At 43.2% G+C, this 24,048-nt stretch overlaps 2 protein-coding genes across 4 annotated transcripts in view; one reads left to right on the top strand and one right to left on the bottom strand.

Annotated features, from left to right (window-relative positions):
- The window catches only part of tns2a (tensin 2a), a 68,299-nt gene extending 54,827 nt beyond the window's left edge, over nucleotides 1-13,472 (top strand). For 2 of the 3 annotated variants that reach the window (XM_074642966.1, XM_074642968.1), the window contains exons 16-28: nucleotides 633-698; nucleotides 1,433-1,549; nucleotides 1,756-3,333; nucleotides 3,623-3,788; nucleotides 4,839-6,073; nucleotides 6,185-6,316; nucleotides 6,473-6,568; nucleotides 7,690-7,767; nucleotides 8,096-8,173; nucleotides 8,284-8,452; nucleotides 9,283-9,351; nucleotides 9,644-9,673; nucleotides 10,696-13,472. In XM_074642966.1, the coding sequence (XP_074499067.1) occupies nucleotides 633-698; nucleotides 1,433-1,549; nucleotides 1,756-3,333; nucleotides 3,623-3,788; nucleotides 4,839-6,073; nucleotides 6,185-6,316; nucleotides 6,473-6,568; nucleotides 7,690-7,767; nucleotides 8,096-8,173; nucleotides 8,284-8,452; nucleotides 9,283-9,351; nucleotides 9,644-9,673; nucleotides 10,696-10,834 (3,953 nt within the window). In that variant the 3' untranslated portion in view covers nucleotides 10,835-13,472. The remainder of the gene's footprint in view (nucleotides 1-632; nucleotides 699-1,432; nucleotides 1,550-1,755; nucleotides 3,334-3,622; nucleotides 3,789-4,838; nucleotides 6,074-6,184; nucleotides 6,317-6,472; nucleotides 6,569-7,689; nucleotides 7,768-8,095; nucleotides 8,174-8,283; nucleotides 8,453-9,282; nucleotides 9,352-9,643; nucleotides 9,674-10,695) is intronic. The other variant, XM_074642967.1, reaches the window with a different exon arrangement.
- Nucleotides 13,473-14,307: 835 nt separating this feature from the next.
- tmem106c (transmembrane protein 106C) lies at nucleotides 14,308-24,035 on the bottom strand. Its single transcript, XM_074642983.1, has 8 exons — nucleotides 23,875-24,035; nucleotides 23,319-23,615; nucleotides 21,767-21,830; nucleotides 21,391-21,550; nucleotides 19,531-19,671; nucleotides 18,321-18,370; nucleotides 18,125-18,178; nucleotides 14,308-16,225 (listed from the first exon to the last, which is right to left on the bottom strand). Exons 2-8 carry the CDS (start codon nucleotides 23,533-23,535, stop codon nucleotides 16,057-16,059), a joined length of 855 nt encoding a protein of 284 aa, XP_074499084.1. The 5' UTR covers nucleotides 23,536-23,615; nucleotides 23,875-24,035; the 3' UTR covers nucleotides 14,308-16,056.
- Between the last annotated feature and the right edge of the window lie 13 nt (nucleotides 24,036-24,048).

Here is a 24,048-nt window from a genome sequence, read left to right as displayed (position 1 = left end):
GTGTATTTGATATATTGGAGCAGAAACACTGTTTGAGTCCTTTCAGGGGGGTTCCCCACATCATCAGTGAAGCACTGGCATGCTCTCATAAATCTCAGTCTCATGAGGAGAGAAGACTGTGATGTAGAGAGAATTTTAAAAGTATATTTATATGTTCGAAAAATAGCTATTTCCCATGATTTGATGAGAATTCTAACATATTATTATACCCCCTTGACAACTTCAAATTTGGAATGATGGTTGACAGTGTGGTTTAGTTGTGCCTTTTGGGGGCTAGAAGTCCAGGGTGCCCAAAAATGTTGAAATTTTGGCCAAAAACGTAGACTTTTTCGACTTCAATTTTGTTTCCAGAGCAGAACTCGGAAACTATTTCACTTAGGAACTTCAAATTTGGTATGATGGTTGACAGTATGGTCTAGTTGTGCCTTTTGGGGGCTAGAAGTCCAGGGTGCCCAAAATTCTTGAAATTTTCGGCCAAAAACTTTGATTTTTTTCGACTTCAATTTTGTTCCAAACTCGTTCCTTCAGTTCCTAAAGGGCAAAACCTTTGGTCCTACTTTAGTAGGGGTAGAGCAGTGAGCGGGGTTATGTTTGCCTTGTTTCAACTATGTTTTGTTTTTTCTTCTCCCCAGATGAGCGCTTTCCGTCTGATGCCACAGTGGAGTTTGTCTTCTCCTCTGGGCCTGAGAAAATCAAAGGTTGGTTCACTCTTCTTTGGATCTGTTCTACTTCAAAAGTTTAGTTCGTATTTGTCAAATGGGTAAAAGATAAATGGATGTAAATGCTCAACTGGACTAACCCCCTGAGACCCGTGGGATAGCTCTGTGTTTGAATATTTCTGCATACTGGGGTCCCTAAACAGCCTTGCTTAAATAAAAAGCTCTTGTGGATCCAATGAGCCCAACTGTATTCACGTGTGATGATGTTAGTCCCCAAAGTAGCCATTTCACATAGTGAGACCATATTTTGAAACGTGACCTCACTGTATAAAATGACCTGTGGTGACCTCTAGGATAATCACAGCCTCATGAAACTTTACAGCCACAATCTAGAGACCTAGAGCATTCAGAGGATGGATAGCTGTCCTAGGTATATTAGCAATAAGGGGGTTTTGAAAAGTTTCCAGAACAGAAGTGCTCGCCATCCGATCACTGGAAAATGCAATTCTTGCTGAAATCTCTAAATGTCAAAAGTTTTGATAACAAATCACAGCATGGCTTTTTCTACAGTGTTCTTCAAGGTCTTGGTGTCTTGATGTGGTATTTTGGAGGGATTATTGATAATTTTTATCAATTCTCGAGTTAAGATTTGTTAAATTTGGCAAAAGCAAAAAATGAGTCTATGGTAGTTTTAGGGTTAATAAGGCTTGTTCAAATATCAAAGATACTCAAACAAATGCAAATGTATGTAAATTGGATGTGTCTGTCCTCAGGCCGTGAGTACCAGAAGAACGACCCGGCTGTCACCGTCGACTACAACACTGCTGACCCGGTGGTTCGCTGGGATTCCTATGAGAACTTTAACCAGCGATACCAGGACAGCCTTGAGGGTAACACTAACTGTTCTCTTTGAATCCAGTCTCAGAGTGATTTTAAGTAATTACTGAGCGATAATTACCAAAAGTTAGTAAAAACAGCAACTAGATTTCAAAACACAACAGCTGTTGATTAAAGTTGAGACGGGCTCATCTATATGCATACCCAATGAGTGCTGTCGGTTTGAGAGCTGATCGTACTTGTCTTTTTCCTCCTGTAGTAGATATAGCCCACACCAGAGGTCCCGTAGACGGCAGTCTCTACGCTCAGATAAAGAAGCGCCGAGGTCCTGGCTCTGGTTCTCTCACCTCAACCAATGGCAGCAGCCCGGTGGCAGGCCTCGCAGAAGATAGGCCGGACCATCTCATCGCTCACGGTTCTGACTCCGCCCTCTCAGCACATTCCGTCCATCTGAACCAATCGTCTGTCCATCCCGAGTGCCAGGAGGAGTCCGTTCGCCCGCTGCCTCCGACCAGACAGGAGAGAGAGGAGCTCGACCGTCTTCTCGGAGGCATAGAGGGAAACCGGGATGGAGAGCGAGAGACCGCCATCTTGGACGATGGAGATTCGTTGCCCTCTGAGAGAACCGGGACGCTGAGGCTCAGTCGGTCCTGTTCCTGCCGGGACGGCTACCGGTCCCAGCGCTGTGCCGAGCCCGGCTGCGACCGCACGCTCCTCATGCCTAACGGTTACTGTCTCGACCGGGCTCCCGGCACCAACGGGCACCACGGGGCGACCCCTTCTGCCAGCCCCAACCCAGCTGCTCCTCCGTCACACATGGATCTGTGCCAGCACTACAGCCCCCACTCCCACCAGTCCCTCCCACCTCCGGATCTAGTGTGGGACCGCCAGAGTGGCCCGCCGCACTACCTGCACCGTTCCTGCTCGGAGGCTCCCTCATCTCGACACATCTGCCCGTACCCGTCGCCAGACCTCACCCCTCACTCCCACAACCACCCGCTTCACCACCCTCTGTCTGCCCCGGGTCGCCTCTGCTGTCGAGAAGATGACTACAGTCCCTATCACCACCCTCCTCCTCCTCCTCACAGCCACCACCATACCCACCCACACCACCCCAAACCCTCCACCAGCCCTACCTACCATGATGTAATACTAATGGATGGTCTTCCACCCCCCGGCTGCCCCTGCAGAGACTGCAGCATCAGGAGAGAAGACTCGGCGGCCTATCACAGCCTGAGGCTGGACCAAGGAGACGGCTTCCACTGGGACAGAGAGGCGGAGCTCCAGCAGAGGGAGGTGGGGCTCAGGAGAGCCAGGGAGGCAGAGATACCCAGAGGGTCAGAGCTGCACTGGGAGAGGGATCCCGGGCTGAGACGAGGCCGAGAGTTGTCCCTCCAGTGGGAGAGAGACAGGGAGGTCGAGCTGCAGTGGGAGAGGGACAGAGAGGCTGAATATTGGCACAGGAGGGCCACCGTAGCCTCCTACGGCCCACAGGGTCACAATCTCCCGGCCTTCACGTTTGACCCCTTGCCGTCGGGTCACCCGGCTTATCCAGAGGCGTCGAGGTCCCACGCTCATTCCCACATGGACCTGAAGTACAGCAGCAGCAGCAGCGGTTACCAAACGCCCCGCCAGGTTTGCCCCTGCTCGCCTTACCAGCCCTCGCCGTCTGAAAGCAGGGGCTACGCCTCGGGCTACCAGTCCGAGTCCACGTCCCCGCTGCCCCCGCCTTCCTCCATGACGGGGCCCTGCAGCCATAGCAACGGGCAGGCAGAGCATAACCATAACCATCACCATCCAGACTCACAGCAGTCATACAGCTCTGACTCACACACTGGTGAGTCACGTTAAAACAGAGACATGTGTTTTCCCCTAACAACGCGTATAACTTATCCATAATCAAAAACAGCATGCACCGAATCATTTATGCTTAACTAGACAGACGTCTTACACATTACTCACAAATTGTCTCGCCACCTTTTCTTGATGTTTACATGACATAACACCCAAAAAGCATCGAATTTTAAATAAACATTGGCAACAAAATAATAAAACCCCAGCTGATGATGTCTCGACTGAGCTGAACGTTTTGGTAAATGTAAACCATTGTTCCACTTCCTTTCCAGATGGCCTTCGGAGCTCTGGTGAAAGTGTGGGCTGGAGGGATCACATTACCCACGGTTCCTTTAAGAGGGTCCACAGAGACGTCCACGCTGCATGCTCCACGCCATCGGACATGTCTGGACCGCCGACTCCTGTCCACACCAGCAGCCCACTACGCACACAGGAAAGGTATTCCACGCTTTCACTAAGAAGGACAGGAGTGTTGCGGAAAGAAACATGAAATAATGTGAAACTTAACATTCCAGCTGAAGCCAACATAAATTACGGTTATTTATAGGGGTGTAAGAAAATAGTGATACACATGAGTATCACGATATTATGTCTTGTGATACTGTATCGATTCTCAAAAATACTGTATCAGTTTTTAATTAACCTCTTAAAGACGACCCCGCCGGCGGTCCCGGCTGCTGTTCTGTATTTCGGAGGTTGTAGTGGGATCCATTTTAAAGTTAGTAACTGGCATCATATGAAACTAGTAAACCTGAGGAATCCATCGGTACCAACCATGTCATACTAGCTTGTCCTGCAGGAGGCTAAATAACGCTCCAAACTTGCGCTAAATTGTGTCGAGGAAAAACTGACATGGCCATTTTCAAAGGGGTCCCTTGACCTTTGACCTCTGACCTCCAGATATTTGAATGTAAATGGGTTCTATGGGTACCCACGAGTCTCCCCTTTACAGACACATGCCCACTTTATGATAATCACATGCAGCAAAAAACATTTTGCATTCAGTATACATGTGTTATTTTTGCCTATTCTAAAATGGTGTATTTCTGGTGTTCTTTATACTGTGACAGTTTTCCTAAACTTAGATTTAAATTTAATTTAATTGCAATATATCTCCAACTCCGCCAGATTCTTGCCAATACACAGCGCTAGTTATTTAATAGAGTTAGCTATTCAATGTTGACAACATAGATTTCTATGTCGACAACATAGAATAGCATAGAATTTGTGGTGACTTGGGCCACATTTTCACCACAAAGGCTTCCAGATGTGATCGCAATCCAGTCACATGGCATTCTGCATTTACACCTTGCATCATCGCATGTTCCTTATCCAGATCCAGAAACAGCTTGCATGTTACAGCGAGGTGAAAATGGGGTATTGGTGATAATAGAGATTCAATAAGGAGGTCAGAGTAGAACATTTAGAAACATTTCACTAGATCACAAGCAGGTCTGTGAAAGTAATACTCCTCTCTGTCCATTCAAGCCCCTGTCCAGGAGGGAGAGAGTATGAGATCCGGACCACGGACATCCTCAGCAGTGACTACGAGGCTTCCCTGCCCCAGGACGAACACTATCGTGCTGATATTATCGCCCAGGAATCCCTGGAAAGCCAAAGAAGCGGCACGGAGCCGCCATCCCTGCCCCAGGCACACACGGTCACACCACACCTACAAACAGAACCCCACAACCACTGCACTGCACCGACAGACCCGTCCCCTGCTGCTCCCCAACAGCAGCACTGTTGCCCAAATACACCGTCGGCTTCGACAACGCAGAGCGCTCCTCCTTTTGATCCTGCAACACCAACCACATCAAACCAGGGACTCCTGGTCCAGTCTCCTTCATCCCCTACCCGTGCTTTGTCCGCACCAGATACACACTCCCAACCTGGCTCTCTCACCCTCCAGACCCCCCATCCCTCAGAGGCCGCTGCTCTGCCTTCCACTGTGGCACAGGCAGAGCCCCAGCCTCAGAGCCAGACCCAAACCCAAACCCAAGCCGCCGGAATGATGAGACCAAACCCGGCACAGGTCAGTGGATCTTCTCCAAACAGGGAACCTCACCCAGAAACTGCAAAACCCATGATCACCCCCACCGCCACATCTGCCCCTGCATCTCCCACCACAGCGTCATCATTACCCCCCCAGCCGGCCTCCAGTAGTATGGAGGGCTCCCCGGTGTCGGACACCCCAGTTCCCGGCTTTGCCACTTTGGGTAGGAGGTTGATGTTGAGCGGGTCTGACCCCCACCATCCGAGCCACATCCAGCATCACGGACCCCCACACCACCACTACCCAGGCATGGAGCACAGCGCCGCCGGGCACGCCTCTGCTCTGGACACTAACAAGAGGCCCTGTTACTCCGCTCACACTCCTCAGCTCTATCCATCCTCCTACTCCAACTATTCCACCATCTCCATCCCCCTTCCTCACCCCCAGCCGCCTCTGCCAGAGAAGCGCCACCTGCCCGTCCAGTCAGGTTCACCCAACGACGGGATGGGAACTCTGAGGCCGACCGCGGGCCACGTGCCTCCCTCCACCGCCGGCACTGCCCAGCATCAGCTCCATGTCACGTTCTCTCCCACCGTGGGGGAGATTGCGCCCCCTGCAGGCAAAAACGATGGAGTGGCCTCTGTGGAGATTGATAATCGGGTCAGTGTGAAGTTTGTCCAGGACAGTTCAAGGTTCTGGTACAAGCCCGGCATCTCCAGAGAGCAAGGTAAATCCACTGATGTTCTTTTTCCTAATTTTTACGAAAAATCTTGTTGTCTATGACCAAACACATTTCAATAAATACAATTCCTAACATGTTGGTTGTGTTTGGCCGTAGCAATCGCAGCTCTGAAGGAGAGAGAGCCAGGAACCTTCCTGTTCAGGGACAGTAACTCTTTCCAGGGGGCCTACGGCCTGGCCCTGAAGGTGGCTACACCTCCTCCCAATGTCAGCAACCACAGCAGCAAGGGTAAAGACCATTTTAGATTGTTGTTCCAGCAGCACAATCTATCCATTCAGACTATTTTATGTAACATTTGACGTATTCAGCAGTTTGCTTTGTCCTTGGTAGCCGATGATGCTTGTTTAAAATCTAATAATGAAAAGTAAATCTCTGCTTTTACAGTGAGCGACCCTCTGGAACAGCTGGTCAGACACTTCCTAATAGAAACAGGCCCTCGAGGAGTCAAGATTAAAGGATGTCAGAATGAGCCCTACTTTGGTAAATGTTCCTTCTCCAGCTTTTGGATGCTTTTCATGTCATGTGTTCTAGTGCTGGGACGATTCACCTATCTACCGATTCGATACTATCATGATACTTGGGTGCCGAATCCATATGTATTGAAATTTTTAAGTATTGCGATTCTACAAGTGTTGCGATTTATTGCAATTTTTGTTAACTTTTTTAACACATGGGAAAAAGTTGAATCATAAACTTCTGGGGACTTTTACTTTGGAAAATATCTAAATTAATACAATAAGAATATTTTATTTGTAGCATGTACTTAGTCAGAGATGTCAAATCAAAGTCAAATATATGAGTCATTGTCAGGCATTATTTATTAAAAACATTTTCCCAGCAACCCAAAAATCAAAGAATAAAGACATTTCCCTCACAAATTTTTGGTATTTTATTTTGAATTTATAAGGGACATGTAATGTTTTATACTTCTGGTATACATCCATGGTCAACTCCATCGGGGGCCGTTTGAATGCATTTAACATAAATGTCAGTATATGGGTGCTCTACAGTTGTAGCGTCGGCCCATTTGACCATGGAGATGAGAATGGCGTATGGCTTGACCGCACTTTACAATAACGTACAATAACGTTTCCTGTCCATGACAGAGTTAGCATGCAGCTTTAGCCGTGATGTCTAGCTCTGCTTTTCCTGCAATGTGTGAAACCAAAAGTATTTCCATACTTTACTGTATGTGTAGTGTTGGATTTAACATGTTGGGGTGCAGGTCGTATCCATGTGGATCCTCCGCCGATTTCTACTTTTTGGTTTCGGCTCGCGGTGGCCGGCTACGGTTTGTTTTGGTTGAAGGATACGGAGCGGATATGACATCACGTTACTCAGGCTACAACAATAAAAGCAGTAACTTCCTTTTACCTCCGCATAGACTCAAATGAAGCAAATATATCGATTCTGGCATTAAAAAATGGATTTCAAAATCGTTTTTTGAAAAATCGCGATACCTAGGTAAAACGCAATTTTTGTTCTACCCCTACTGTGTTCCAAGAACATATTTTTAGTACAACGAATGGGGCACCTTAAGGGAAGATCATTAATTGTATATACATCTTGTTAGATTTTTGACTGTAATCTGTTATCAACAGGGAGTCTGTCTGCATTGGTCTACCAACACTCCATCACGCCCATCTCTTTGCCCTGCGCTCTTAAGATCCCCGAAAAAGGTTGGTACTCTTTAGTTTTTAGGGGCTTAGGGGTCGCAACACATTCACATTTTCATTATCGATTATTTTCTCAAATCGTTTTGTCTATAAGTATATATGTTTTTGCTTAAAAAACAATTAGTGGAATGTCAAAATAGTAGGTGATTCTTTTTCTGTTTATCTACTATTTGTTTGAGATTAATCCATTTTCAACAGATCGAACAAGGCAAGGAATGCTCCTTTAAACCTCTCAGTGATTAGCTATACGTGTTATGAGATGAACTTTGAAGTATTTTACAGGGAATGCACTTTTGTCTGATATATCTGATTCCGATTTTATTGATCTCAGATCTGATAGGAGAGGTGCCGGAGGTTCAACCAGAGAATAACATCAGCACGGCTGCTGACCTGCTGAAACAAGGAGCAGGTGACGTCTCCATCCTCTCTTCCCTAAAACACAGAGAAACCTCTGAGGTGTGGTCGTTATGCTCACCTCTCTCTCTCTCTCTCTCTGTGTCTGTCCTTCTCCCCCCACAGCCTGCAACGTCCTTTACCTGAACTCCGTGGAAACAGAGTCTCTAACCGGCCCCCAGGCCATCGCCAAGGCAACAGATGCTTCCATGGGTCGTAACCCTCGTCCCGCTGCCACTGTGGTCCAGTTCAAGGTGACATCGCAGGGCATCACACTGACCGACAGCCAGCGCAGGTAAGAGATTCCCCGTGGATTAATACTTAACCCTTATCTATCACTAGGGACATTTTTGGCATTTTAATTTGACATTTTTTATCATATTTGCTGTGTTAATGCATATGGCATACATTTTTTTTTTTCTCGAATTACAACCTCAACTCCTAAAATGAGTCCATAATAAACTGTGTACCCAAAATACAGACACTCAGACACTTAAAGCTGAAGTAAATCGAATTGGAGCAAATATGATTAAAAAAAGTGATCGTTATGAAACGGTCACTATAGCCTGACAATTCATCATTCACAACACCCAACTGATATTTATCGTTTATAGCACGCAATTTTGATTGCTTCTGCCCAAAATGTCGGTCAAAAAACACGCCCACTGACAGAAAAAGTCGAGAGTAGAGCGGTACACTGGGTTGACGTGTTCTTTTTTAATTTATTTTTTTGATAGGGTGGAAGTTGACAAAAATTGCTTGCTATAAACGATAAATGTCAGTTGGGTGTTGTGATGATGAACGGTCCACAGTTGATTATCAGAGCAACGCTGTTCCAAATAAAATGTCAATCAAGTTTATCGAATTATCGAACTCTATTTTTTTCACATACATTTTCATCACTACCATTATCAATCCATGCGCATTTTCATCACCTCCATTTTTATGAATTAATTTGTGTTACTTCCACTCCTCATACACTAGTCATTATTACCTAATAAACAATGATGGACAACACTGTAGCTGTAACTCTAGGGCTAATGCGCTGTGCTTTCATTGTATTTTAGTGATGCAACTTAAACTCTTCTCTCCTGTCTCGCTCTATTTGTATCTTTCTTCTTCCAGGGTTTTCTTCAGGAGACATTACCCAGTGAACAGCGTGACCTTCAGCAGCATCGACCCGAAGGACAGGAGGTAGGCAATTAAAAGACAATAAGGATCTTCATTTGATTCTTGAAGCTGTAGTTTGAACCATAACTAACCTAAAATCACCCATGATCATTCACTGCATTTGTTGCTGTGAGCCCTTGCATGGATCTGTAAGTCTGTTTAGTGAGTGCATTTTTTAGTGTGCATGAGAGCGGAGCCGTTGTATGTTTGCGAGCATGCCGGCTGCGGCTCAGGCTGCAGCTGCATCGGCTTGTCTGGCAGCTCCGCCTGTCTGCGTATGTCTGAGCCTGGTTTCTCTCTTCTCTCTTGGCTTTAGGTGGACTAACTCAGACAACGCCGTTGTTAAGTAAGTGCTCTGTTTGTGTCTGATGACGGAGAGAAAGTGAGAGTGTGTTGTGGGTATTTTTAAAAAGGGTGTGTAGGTTCACCCATGTGGCTGAGAAGTCAGCGATATTAGAGCCTCTGCATGGCATCAGATTGCACGTGAGCCTCTGCAAAATCATTCCAGCAAACATGATTTAACAATGAAAATCAAGTCTCACGTGACCCCATATTACATAATACTAATTATTTCATTGTAGTTAACCCTACGGAGGCCTTGAGAGGTAAGTGAGAAAAAATAATCTGGTGATCCATTTTTCTAAGTCTGATCTAAATAGTTTTCACTCCTGCGTTTATGACTTAAGAACAGGTGGAAAAAAAGGTTTTGTGCGGATAATCTTTCCAAGTTCCTTCATTTTTTTTTTTCATCTGTGAAACAGGTGGGAAAAAAGTTTTTTAAAGTGAAAGAAAAGGTTTTGCCAAGATCATTTTTCTCACACACTACACAAGAATCAAGCCGATTTTGGGCCCGATTCCCCCCTCCCGACAATCATCAGCAATGTCCAGATTGTTTGATGGTTCTAAAGATGATCTTTGCAGATATTCCTGTTGGTGTGAGGTATGTTAAGAGTGGTTTTTACATCCCCCGATCGGCTCGGAAGTCCATCGCTGCCGCACCGATCTCAAATCGTAAATATTGAACATGTTTAATATGCCATGGTAATGAATTACGTTTGACTATTAACCACACCCCCATTCTCTGTTTGAGAAAGAACCAAAAAACAGGAAGTAAAACTGGCTGGAGGGGGGCTTTAAGTCATACACACGAGAGAAAACAATTTAGATCAGACGTAGAAACTGGATCACCAGATTTTTTTTTTTTTCACTTGCTTCTCAGGGCTTCCGTATAACCCTGTAGGCTGCAAAGAGACTTACTAGACGAACTCTAAATATCTGTGTAATTACCGTCCTGTCTCGCCTCCTCTCATACTCAGTAACTTGTTTCCTCAAATCCTCTTTCTTCTCCTCAACCCTTTCCCCTCTCAGGGTGTTTGGTTTCGTGGCAAAGAAGCCGGGCAGCTTGGCGGAGAACGTTTGCCACCTGTTTGCCGAGTTGGACCCCGAACAACCGGCCTCTGCCATCGTCAACTTTATCAACAAGGTCATGTTGTCACAGCGCCGATAGAGGGAGACAAAGAGAGGAGACCAAACTCAGAGCAGACAAACAGTGGCATGCAGCATATAGAACTGACAAGGCTTATATTGTACAGTAATGAGTGCCAGCGCTTGTGTTTTCTGAGTTTGGGCCGTGACACTAATGCTATCTTTGTCCATCAGTTAGTGTAAAGACATTATGAAGGCAATTGAAAATCTTAGTCCATGATCCCTAATGATGGTTTTCATTTGGTCATTTCCCACTCAAACACTATATTTAATTTTTTCTAATATTGTAAAGTATTGTTGGATAAAAGAAAACAAAACAGTGTTCAAGCAAAGCCATGATGTATAGTGTTACAACCCCTCCGAGGACAGGGAGGCTTCAGAGTGAAACTTCCACAATCCACCAACATCTACCAGGGGCCTGTACTGTACCACGACGGAAGATTAGAGGGCTATCCAGCCATCTTTGGGCATAACTCACTGGGGTCATGAAGCTGGCTCACTTTAACTGAATGGAACTGAACCAGAATCAGATCAAACCATGGAGTCATCATTCCCACGGGATCCTAGCATGGACAAAAAGTACTGAGTTTACAATAAAGTAGGCATGTGATAAATAATTTTTATAGATCAGCACAGTCACTTTGCCTACCATGATAATTAAGTTAGAGTTGGAAGAAATATTTTGGTGTCCACTCTGGGATTAAAACGGGACTTTACCACATTAACAGACTAATAAATTACAGTTATGGATATGTTATTAATTCTGCACACTGTTGCACACGACATTAAAACAGCAGTAGGTAAGACTGTAGCTTTAAAGGTGCAATTGGTAATATTCAGCCACTAGATGTCGCATCCTCCCTCCCCCTGTTCCATTGCATTCACTTCACAAGTTGTTGCCAGACACTTACCGTCAGTCTCAGCCGTTTCTCAGTTTTTTCCACACTGACTGACGACCCAGAGATACCACGTGATACCAACGTTGTTTTACTATTGGCTCACAAGCCTTGTTAGAAGTGAGAGTGACTTGCCACCAAACTGCATGTGATTATCATAAAGTGGGCATGTCTGTAAAGGGGAGACTCGTTGGTACCTATAGAACCCATTTTCATTAAATATCGTGAGGTCAGAGGCCAAGGGACACCTTTGAAAATGTCCATTCTAGTTTTTCCTCGCCAAAATCTAGCATAAGTTAGGAGCATTATTAAGCTAGTATGGTGGTGGTTGGTACCAATGGATTCCTTGGATTTTTCTAGGTTCATATGATACCATTATCTTCACTCTAGCTTAAAAACTGAGCCCGCTACAGCCTTAAAATCACAAGTTGCGTTATGAATGAAATTAGCGGCGTTAAAAGAAAAATTTGCCGCTACTAAAGACGCATCTTTAATGTTACACAGAAAATACTCGTGAATTGAAGCCAAGTTCCCGTGGGCTTTGAGTACTCCACTCATGGTTCTGATGATGTTACAGCTTCATGATGCCGGTTATCTAGAGTGCCAGACTAAGTGGTGAGACAGGCCCCTGGTTAAATACGTCTTTTATCATCTGAGTCAGACGACTGGTGTTCAGTGTAACAACGATAGAAGTGTTAAAAGCAGCTTATAAGGACACACAAAGCAGACAGTGTGGAGCGGTTACAAAGAGGACTTTTCCTTGCACTGTTTTGGGGGCAACAAAGCCCTATAATGTTCAACACTTCGACATAACTGCCTTTAGGTGTTTATATTTTGTTACAAAAAAATCCCTTATTTTTCTTTGTTTAAAGAAGTGGCCAAAGCCCTGAGGTTGTAATTTAGTTCCTGTATCTAGAGGTGTTTTAGGTATTCAGCATATTTACTTGCCTTCAACCCTACGACAGCACCTTTATATGTGTGACACATTTAATCATAATCGACAATCATGCTGTTGTTTTTTCACTCACGTACACTTAATAATCGGAGCGAGCGAGAGGCATAACTCTCTGATGAAAGTAAACATGAATGTGAGGTTTTTAACTTTTTTTCTAGTGGCGTGTGTGTATGTGTGTGTGTTGAGGGTTTTTCGGTATCGTCGAGGGTATTTTCGGTAAATGCGTCGGGTAAGGTTGTTGTTAACGTCCATTTTTAAAGAGATGTATGTGAAATGGGGACAAAGCTAGACGGGGAAAGACACGCAGTGTTCAACCACACCTTTTGCCGTGAAATGTTTGGTGATCATTCACTGCTTCACATGACCAAATTCATTATAAAACACACATATATGAAGTTAACAAAGAGAAGGCAGATAAACACACACACGAGCAAGGCAGCGGCCTAAAGACAGACGTACTTAACCAAAGACGAAGCACTCTTGTATTAATAAGCTTTTTATCCAGCTATATTTTTGTACTTATTGCTTCTTGTGTTTTTCTACTATGCATTTATTTACTATGTTGCCTTGTTTGGTAAAAAAAACCTAGAAAAACACTTCTTGTATTACAGCGATAATATATTGTGGTCTGTTTTCTTATTGATCTCTATATTATGTAGTAATATATTTTCACATGCAGCTATAGGACAGCTTATGAGACATAAAAAAAAGGAAATGTGTTTGTTTTGAAAAGGACATTATGCTATTTGTATGCAAAAAAAAAAAAAAAATGAAGAATAGAATTAAACTGAAATGATGTGGTACCTGAAGTGCTTTTGAGTCTGTGGTTATTTGGGGTTAAAGGGAATATTTGCCACTTTTTTTTTTAAAGACTTTTTTTTTTTTTTTTTGCCTTCATTTGACAGAGGACAGTATAGAAATGGGGGGGTGGGGGTGAGAGAGAAAAGGGTATAACATCCAACACAGGTCCCAAGGCTGGGATCGAACCGGCACATTGCTGTTATATGACTAACCATTTGGCTACCAAGGCACTCCAAAAACATTTGACACCTTTTCTGTGGAGGTGTGTAGGGAATGAGTCCTTACCCCAAATGAAGCAGTTCAAGTACCTCGGGGTCTTGTTTCGCGAATTAGGGGACGATGGAACGTGAGAATGGCCGGATAATCGGAGCAGCGGGGTGCGGTATTGCATTCGCTTTACACAGCCCTAGCAGAGAGAGGCCGAGGCTGCATCAGCCGTGCAAGAGGACATCAGAAGCTTGGTACAAGCAGGCCTGCTGTCCCGACTCCATGAGCAGGAGAACTCCGCTTTCTCAGTCAATACAGCAATATGCACGGAGGAATTTATTGCTTCAGTTGACCTCATTTACCATCAACACTGATCGGACATCCACATTAAAAGGTGGCTAATTTTCCCACAAGGCAATTGTTTTCTCTTTAGAAAAGCAGCAAATGCTCACAATTCAGAAGCTGGATGCAGGACAGGTTTGGCATTTTTGCTTGAAAAAAAAAAAGACTCAAAACGATTCATCCATTATCTACTATATAGTTGCCGATTAATTTCCTGTGCATCGATTAATCAACGAATTGTTGCTTACTGCTAAATGGTCGGCAAAGAAAAAATGATTCTGAAACAAGAAAGTATTGGGGTTCATTATTAGTTTTCTTTATTCACACGTCCCTTTAATAGCTTTTTTAGCATGACTATTTTTTAAAAAACCCTGGTAAAATCTTTTCACAAATTTACAAACAACGGTCCCTTTAAAAAAAAAAAAAAAAAAGTCCTATTACAATTGCCTTCAGTCACTTTGTTTCCATAGTGAAGTTGACTTTATGACAGACGCGTCTAGAGCTACTATACTGTAGCAGAAGTCATTTGAAAATATTGTGTGATGTAGTTTGATGACACTAGCTGTAGGTGTAGTTTGTAGTTGATGAAGTTTCAGTCAACCTCCGTGTCAAACTGCGATAAATGTACTTTCTGGTTTGAAATGCTCCGCAGAGATGAGAGATAAGATACAAAACACAGAGGAGGTGATTAAAACACACTGATGAAGGATAAGGCAGGGAACAACCCACTGTTAGTATACTTAATTATACAAACACACTTTCGGCCATGATGTTTAAATGCTGTTTTGCTGTTGCACATCTGGATTTTTAAGGCCACAGTGGAGAAGATACTTTATACAGATGTTCAACAGCACATATTATATTCCTCTTTCAGTAGCTTAGCCAGGAGTGTAAAAGATAAAGAACTTAAGACCTCGCTGACCCTGTAATTCACCCTAATTAATATAAACACGAGCTTCACTGCTCCCCTTAAAGAAAATCTAGTCTTGAGTGCAGTATTCCTCTCTGTGACATTTATATGGACACCCTGAATCTAAAAAAAAAAATCAGTGTGCTTAGACTTGCTGTGATGAGGTCCCAAAAAAATAACTTATCAATTCATTTAAAAACATCTGTGATATGTTAAATGTGTAAATGCCGTCATCTTCAGCTTCAGAAACAGTTAAATAACACAGCAAAAGCAATTATGTTCAACAACACGTCCCAGTTTCAAGGTGCAAAAAAAACAGTCATTAAATTATCCCTCCCGTGGTCGCATCAAATCAAAACTAGAAAACAGCAGGCCAGCTCCTTCACTTCTCCCTTTTAAAAAAAAAAAAAAAAAAAAGAAAAGTCACAAGCCTTCAGTCCAACACAGTGTTACGATACCAAAACGTCATTCAAGCTACGCTGAAGAATGCTCTCCTCCTCCTGACAGCAGCAGACACAGACAGAGCTCTGCAGCGTTAATTAAAGCTAATAGCAAACAATGCCATCCACTGGCACGTCATTGTCGGCTCGGAATGTCAGGCCATTCCACTTAAAAAAAGAGCTTTCTGTGCCGTTTGCCCTGCTTCCAAAACAGAGACACAGAGCACTCGTTGGCGATGACTCCTTTCCACCAGTAGAACATGTGACTCATCCGGTCTGTTGAAATAGCAAAACTGCCATTTTCAACCTGTATTTTTAGACATGATGAGTTCAGGCAATTATCAAGCTCCACTAATAAGTTAAAACCAAAAGGGGCTACTAGGAAAATATAAGAAATATCCATGCCTAACAACAACTGCAACTAATCCTGTCGCCTTCTGGGCTGTCCAATGAAAACCGATAATAAAAAAAAAAATAGCCTTTTACAACATTCACTTGCCACAGCCCTGTTATCCAGCCTCATCATTCAATGGCACAAGTTAGCAGCTGCTTAATGTTACCCATTTCTGAGTGAGTTTGGCCTTTGGTATTTTGCTGGTGGTGGTGGTGGTGGTTTTATGTCTGCAAAATCCATCCTGGAGTGTGCGCTGGCTGACATGGGACTGGATCAGTCTGTTTCCAGGACTGATCAGCTCACAGCAGAGGGGGGCTGAAGGATGTGGATGGTGAGCGGTCAGAGGAGAGGTGCCTGTGCTGCTTGGTCGTCAGGTAGCGTGTGGTGTTGGAACCACAGTCTATGTAGCGATAGGCCTCCAGGCTGTTCTGGGATGTTCGCACCATGTATGAGGTTTTCACCGAGGTTCTTAAAACAAGCAAGACGATAACAGAGATCAAGACCAATATATATTTATATGTGACACAATAGATTAACTACAGACAAAATACATGATGTGAACACAGAAATGACCTCAAGGGACGCTTTCTCACAGCCCCTCTATATGCTAGAATTAGTGATGTCAACGTTAACACAAATAAATGCTTGATGAATCTCCCTTTAAGGTACATTTTGAACAGATAAAAAAATGTGTGATTAATTGCGATTAACTATGGACAATCATGCCATTTAATATTTTAATTGAATGACAGCCCTAGCTATGATATTTAATAACAACTAGTAAGGACAAATTGCACCTGCAGAAAGAATGGTTCCAGTCATTTCCGGTTGTCTAAACTACAAAGCAACAATTATAGAGCGAGTAATGGTGCACCACAACTTCATACAAGCAATAAATTTGAGGAAGTGTCTCATATAGTAACATTGTCTCTTAGTGTTACTTAAGATGACACCAACAAGTGCACAGCCATCTTGACTGTATGCTGATAAGCCCAGGTTATGATGGTGCCGCAGTGGAAAGTTACAATACTCAAGTATTGTACTTAAACACAGTTTTGAAGTACTTGTACTTTACTTGAGTATTTCTATTGTATGCTTCTTTATACTTCTACTCCACTTCATCTCAGAGGGAAATATTGTACTTTTTACTCCACTACATTTATCTAACAGCTAGTTACTTTGCAGGTTTTGCAAATTAGTTCTTTAATAATTATAAAAAATATATATATATATTTTAGTCTGGAATTGAGTCCTTCGAGTTTTATTTTCTTATAAAAAGTTAAAAAAAAGTTTAGTTGATAGAAAATCAACTTGTTTCAATAATTGTCTAAAAGACAACTTTTCATCAGACCATCATTCTGGTGCTGCAACCTGCCACGTCCTTTCAGGTTTCAAGTTTAAAGATAAATACTCTTGTCTAGAACATTTTTAAATAAGTTGATTTAAATTAAAAACAGGTTTAAGTTGGGCCCTCCTCCTCAGCTCAACGAGCGAGGAAGAGAGAGAGAGAGAGAGAGCAGCGATGGTCAAGTGAGATATAGAGTGAATGAAGAGAGGGAGCGGCGTTAGTGAGAACAAAGCAGTGAAATCGGAGAAATAAAACATTACTGCTGAAGACCAGAAACACAGCAAAATAAGAAGAAAAGAGGAAATAAAAGCAGAGGGCCCCTTGTGTCTCTGTAGAGACAGACACCACCTCACACTTCTAGTGGGTCATAAGTGATGATTGAGAGGGACTATTTTTGTATCAGTTTATACATCGTTTTTAGACAATTCCTGCATATTATACATGCAACAAGTACTGTGTTCTTACTTCTGTACTTTTACGCGACTAACAATTTGAAGACATGACTTTTATTTGTAAGTGTTAGGATTTTTACACAGTTGTATCAGCACTTTTACTTAGAGCTAGAGTTGGTAGTCTTCTTCAAAAACATGCTTTGTAATATTTGTTGAAATTCTCATTAGATTCTGACTGCAATCAATAATCAAATGTGCTGACAAAGAAAACTTGTGGCTGTCACAGGATTGTAATAAGAATGAAATGATTGGACGTGCTACCTACCTGCCTGTGTGCAGTCTGCCAATGCACTCATTGTGCGTCACCGGAGTTTTCCACAAGCCGCTAGCTTGACAGCTGTGAGTACTAACAATAGCCATGTTCGTTGTTGATGTTCATTATGATATATGTTTACGTTCATAATGATAATTTTGGGGGGGTGGCTTTGGAGGGAGGCTAGGAGCAGCTAGTGCTGCTAGCTACTTTCATTGGAAAAGAGTCGGCAAAACACTGGGCTGGGTTTTTTTTCGATTGGGTCAGTGATGATGAGGTGAAGGTGATGGTGATGAAGGTAAAGAGATACTCACTGCATATATACGACAATGTTGTGGACCTTAATGCTGGGCATGGTGCAGAAGGTACTGAAAAAAGAAACAAAACACAAAAGCTTTAGATTGTTAAACTGTTAAACTGGAAAACTGTTTGTTGTTACGTCCTCTGTGGCTCTGAAGGAGAAAAAAATAAACCTCAAATATTATGGGACCTTTAAGCAGAGACACTTACTAGACGTAGGGTGCACTGCTACCAATCTCCACCCTGACGGTGTAGTTCACCTGCGCAGAAGACAAACACGTTACACAACAACATAAAGCCCAATGTGTTGTTATCTAGAGCTTATGAGGACATAACTTAATGGCAGATGTACAGATATCAGCAGTGAGACAATGGGGAAGCTAACTCTTTGCTCAACCTCAAGATATTTAATTGAGCTTGCACGGTAATGTACCCAAAGTAACACTGCTGAAGTGCAAAGTATGGAGCAGCTGGGGGAAACTTATACTAATACTAGTGAGTATTTGTGGCAGCAGGATGGTGTCTGTTGGATCAATTAAAAATAAACTACAGTGCCCATCTTTATGGTAGTCAACAGTGTGGAGGAACAAGATATACTGTATATATCAGACTTTGGCTACACAGAAAATACTTGTTAGTAGGATCAAATTCAGTGTTGGTGTTGTTGACCGTGAGAGTAATGTAGAATAACATCAGCCTTATTCCTTCAGTTTAAAGTCAGTGACAGTGTGTGTTGTTCTTGCATTAATGTCTTCAAGCATTTAACCCTTTAGCAGAAGAGTTTGAGCAGTGGAGCATGGAGCTTTTGTTCAAAACAGAGAGAGACCACATCCTGTAGCAGGCACGCCTACAGCACGCTTTACAGTGATGATGACAGGTTTGTTTGCATACTGTACTTTGCACTGAGAAGTTGTGTCTGAACCAACCCCGTGATGATGTTTATTATGAACACAAGAAATGTAATAAATGTCTTATTTTAAAGTGGAAGTGAAGCGTTCAACCAAGTTCTAAGCTGGTTTACTAAATGGATTTTCACTCTAATGAATGATTATATAACAAACATGACAAATGTAAGCATTTAAAAGAGAAAAAAAGCAGCTTTGTTCCATCTTTCCTGCAGCTTTCGTGGCAAGAGCGCCACCACGTTGCAGTACTCTAGCCTGTGACATCACGAGCACGGTAGGCCCGGCGGAGTTACAGGAGCTTGTGTTCAAAAACAGTCTATCGAACAGAGACTGCATCCTGTAGCAGGCACACCTACAGCGATGAACTTTGTACTGGGAAGGCATGTCTGAACCAACCAGTGACGATGTTTATTATGTACAAATAACAATATTTACTAAGAAATGTAATAAATGTCTTATTTTAAAATATGTAACAAAACCTGTTATATAAATGACATTTTGAATGTCTACTTTACCTGACTCTGACTGAGCGGCAGGATGGTGGTGACATTGTCTAGCTGCCGAGTTCCGATCACCGTCTTCATGTAAAGGACCTGGCTGCTCAGACTCTGCACCAGCACCGAGAAGAAGTTTGGGTTGCTGAGGTTCAGAGTGCTCTGAGATAAAAAATAAAGAAATAAGTGTTTTAAACAAAAATACACAGCTAAATAAAACAGAGTAGCTTCACGAAAGGAGACATGTCTTGCAGCGATACTGTATTGGATTACAGGTTAAAAATTAGACTAATGTACAATAACAGAGGCACAGAGAACAGCTCCAATGAGACACTTCAGGTTCACACTTTGAGATTGTTCTGCATCTCCGAAACATAAATTTTTCAGTCTCAATCATGTATTAAGTAGTAGCCCTTGCTGAAAGACTTGATTTGCACATCATCAACACGGAGCAAAGTGGTGACAGTGCAGAAAATATAAGACAATGAAAATAATAATTAATAATAACAGGAAGATTTTCTCTGCATTACAGCTGCAACTAACAATCATTTTCACCACTATTAAAGCTGCAGTGGGTAGAAATGGAGCAAATATGATTTTAAAAAGTTATTTTTATAAAATCAGACAGTAGTGCATGAGACAGGTAATCTGAAGAAAAAAAAACATGTGCCTCTGTGCCCTCCGGTGCTCCTAATGGCATCTGCAAGATTTCCCAGACCGGAGGAAAACAAGCAGTAAGAGCTGATCTGGAGTCTGCCGTCCAGCTGCCATCTCTGAGCAGCTGTCAATCACTCGCGAACTCCTGTGAAACGTCAAACTAGGCAGCGCTGATCAAATATGAATCAATATTCTGTTACTGTGATGCCTACTTCTCGCCTCAAATGTTTTCAGAAACATCTTGTAGTGTACTGTTTAGCTGTAAAATGAGAACGTTTGTGACCCGGCAGCCATGTTGAGATCTGCTGAGGAAATGCTAAGCACCGCCCACCAGCCGGAGCACAGCCAATAGGAACGCTCAATAGAAACGCTCTCTGAAATGACCTGTGATTGGTCAAAGTCTCCTTTCACGGGCTAGATTTATTAAAGCCTGAAAACAGAGCCATGAGGAGGAGCAGAAGTACTTGAATTACAATATGCTGAAAGGTTATTATGGAATTTGTGCCAATGATGCCAAAAGCATTTTGCCTACTGCAGGTTTAAGTATTTTCTAGATTAATGGGTTTATTGTTCTGTCAAATAAATTGTGAAAATGGCATCCCAAAGATATTCAGTTTACTGTCACTATGACAAAGAAAAGTATCCAATCTGCACGTTGAAAGAGAACCCATTTGCACACGTTTAGCATTTTAGCTTGAAAAACGACTGTCATCGCTTATCAATATAATTGTTGATTAATTTTCTGCCAATCGTCTAATCAAACAATTCATCGAGTTGTCACGCCAGGTCTAATTTGGATGCATAAAATAAAACGAGAACCCCGTTAAACTGGATGACTTACTTGCCACGTCTGTCAAAAGTGAGGATGCAATCAAATAACATTTATTATACATACCACAGAAATCTAAATTTCAGTGAGTGTTTCAGGATATAGATCAACTTAGTTGCCAGTTTATTAGGTACACCTAGCTGACAGGTGTTTCTAAAATTATGTCCAATGCATTTATATCAATGAGGGAAGGCTAAAAAAGCACCTCTCTATGCAATATAGTTCAACAGTTGAATCAACACCTCTAACTCTTCCAACATAAACATTACAACTTTCATGAATGTAGAATTTATTGCAGGCCTGTTGAACTAAGACTGCATTAGTTGTAGCTATTGCGTACCTAATAAACTGGCAACTGAAGTTCTGATATGCTGCAAGTATGAGAGAAAACCTACCGTCATGTTCATTATGACCTTCATGTTGGTGTGGTCAAAGTGCACAGCCACTGAGTGTATCCCATCATCCACCACGACCACGGATCGAGGGAAGAGGAAGTAGGCCACGAGCGAAGAAGCCAGGAGGCACAACACGACCGACAGGACCACATACAGCTTCCTACGACACGAAAGAAATTGTAGGTTCTCTCTCTAACTCGTGCACCATACAAATAGATCAAAGCTTTTACACACCTGGATCAATATTTTTGAATGACATAAATACCATTTGACTTTGAGCACTACAGAAATAAATGTACAGTGGGCACAGGAATAATAAAATCTTATTCAGCACCAAGAAAGCCAGGTAACACATAAGTGAGTTTTGGTTACTTACGTTCTTTGGGGCCGCAGCCTTTGGTCGCTGTACGGGATCAATGCAACCAGTTCATTCACTTGTTCTATCAGGCGAGAGAAAACAGGTCATGCAACATATGATTAGAGTCTCCCCTTAAAGCGGGGGTAGGCACACTGTTTTTGGCATCATTGGGCAAAAATTCCATAACCTTTCAGCATATTGTAATTCAAGTTTTCTGAGAGAAAACTAGACTTCTGCACCTCCTCATGGCTCTGTTTTCAGGCTTTAAAAAATCTACCCCGTGACGGGAGACTTTGACCAATCACAGGTCATTTCAGAGAAAGAGAGAGCGTTCCTATTGGCTGTTCATACAACGGAGGCAATCACTCGAGAACTCCGATCAAACGGTCAAACTAGGCAGCTCTGATCAAATATGAATCAATATTCTGATACTGTAATGCCTATTTCTCGCGTAAAATGTTTTCAGAAACATCTTGTAGTGTACTGTTTAACTGTAAAATGAGAAAGTTTGCTGCGGCTGGTGGGCGGTGCTTGGTATTTCCTCAACTGATCTCAACATGGCAGCCAGGTAACAAAGTTTCTCATTTTACAGCTAAACAGTTGCTGCCTACATTGCGAGTGATTGACAGCTGCTCAGAGACGGCAAGACTCCAGATCAGCTCTGATTGGTTGTTTTCCTCTGGTCTGTGAAATCTTGCAGATGCCGTTAGGAGCACCGGAGGACACAGAGGCACATGGTTTTTTACTTGTCTCATGCACTACTGTCAGGATATAGTGACCGTTTTATAAAAAGTATGTTGAATTGCATTCAATTAGAAACACAACACATGCAATGCCATGTTATTAGAAAAGTTCTCGCCTGCTTATCAAAGTGTCTGTTGGATCAAGTTACATTTGCTTAAGGCTCTTTAAAACCAGTTTGAATGAAAGAGCACTAAAGCTGCAGTGCCTCTGTGTACTCCGTTGCTCCTTACAGCATCTGCAAGATTTCACAGACCGGAGGAAAACAAGCAGTCAGAGCTGATCTGGAGTCTGTCGTCCAGCTGAGATCTGTTGAAGATATACCAAGCACCGCCCACCAGCCAATAGGAACGCTCTCTCTCTCTCTGAAATGACCTGTGATTGGCCAAAGTCTCCCGTCATGGGCTAGATTTTATAAAGCCTGAAAACAGAGCCATGAGGAGGAGCAGAAGTCTAGTTATCTCACAGAGCACTTAAATTACAATATGCTGAAAGGTTTTTATGGAATTTTTGTCCAATTATGCCAAAAATATTCTGCCTACTGCAGCTTTAACGTTACAGGAAACATGAACAGAACATGCAGAGGACTGTAGACCTGAGCTGCTCTGTGAGCCGTTTGCACAATAACTGCATGGACTGTAAAAACTACATATTTTGTATATTTAAAGGTAACTGTGATAACGTTAACAGTCACACACATTTTAGGCCTTGGTCTAAAGTGTATTTACCAAACTTGTTTTCCCAGGCAAGAGTCTGAGTGATCTTCAGTGAGGTTATGTATTCACGCTGTTGTGTAACTTGTATATGTCTGCACGTTGTCTCTCCTCACCTGAGGGGATCCGTCCAGTGCCTTGGCAGGTCGGACACGTTATGCTGTCCCTGCCGGTGAACTCCACGTAGGGGAACTGAGCGATGTCCTCCCGTCGGACGAGCCCGTCCAGAGAGTCGTTATCAGAGTCCCTGTCCTCTGTCCCCCGCTGTCCAGAGCTCTGTCCCTCCGGGAGGAACGACAGACTGCTGCCGGTACGGGACCACCATGTCCCCATGGCGGCTCAGGGCTCAGCTCAACTAATGACGGTCTAAAGCCAGAGTTTCACACCGACTACCGACTACCGCCCGGCCGGGTCTGCAGGTGGATACAAGGAGCCATTCAGCCACTGAACTGACTCAGAAGCGACAGGTCAGCTGTGATTTACAGAGAATGTCCCTGTTGTGTGTCCGCCGGTAATAATCTCTATTAAATCTGCTGACAGTCACAATGTAAGGTTAGCGGCGTCGCTAAGCTAGCTCGTTATATAACAGAGGTGCTCTACAGGTTAGCTGATAGCTTCCAGTGACTGAAGCCATCTATAACAGTAGTTAGCCTAATTACACACTGAACTTACCGTTTAGACCGAACAACTCAGCGTTTCCATCCCAAAGTCAGCTTTACACCAGCGCACGCTCTCGCTCTGCCTTCTGTCACACCAAAGTTTCATATTGTGTTGCCTTTAAGTCCTGCGTACCTCCTCCGCCTCCTCCTTCTTCTTCTTTTGTAATTTGCGGCAGACTAGACGCAT

The sequence above is a fragment of the Sebastes fasciatus genome, chromosome 8 (genome assembly GCF_043250625.1).
Source record: "Sebastes fasciatus isolate fSebFas1 chromosome 8, fSebFas1.pri, whole genome shotgun sequence".
NCBI classification, from domain to species: domain Eukaryota; kingdom Metazoa; phylum Chordata; class Actinopteri; order Perciformes; family Sebastidae; genus Sebastes; species Sebastes fasciatus.
The sequence above is the reverse complement of the archived record's forward strand: the minus strand, read 5'-3'. Positions and strand labels throughout refer to the sequence as shown.

Coding starts and splice junctions, on each gene's coding strand:
- tmem106c (XM_074642983.1), bottom strand. CDS start 23,535: ATGGGGACATGGTGGTCCCGTACCGGCAGCAGTCTGTCGTTCCTCCCG. Junction 21,831..23,318: donor CACTGGACGGATCCCCTCAG/GTGAGGAGAGAC, acceptor CTCGCCTGATAG/AACAAGTGAATGAACTGGTT. Junction 16,226..18,124: donor AACATTGTCGTATATATGCA/GTGAGTATCTCT, acceptor GCTTGTTTTAAG/AACCTCGGTGAAAACCTCAT.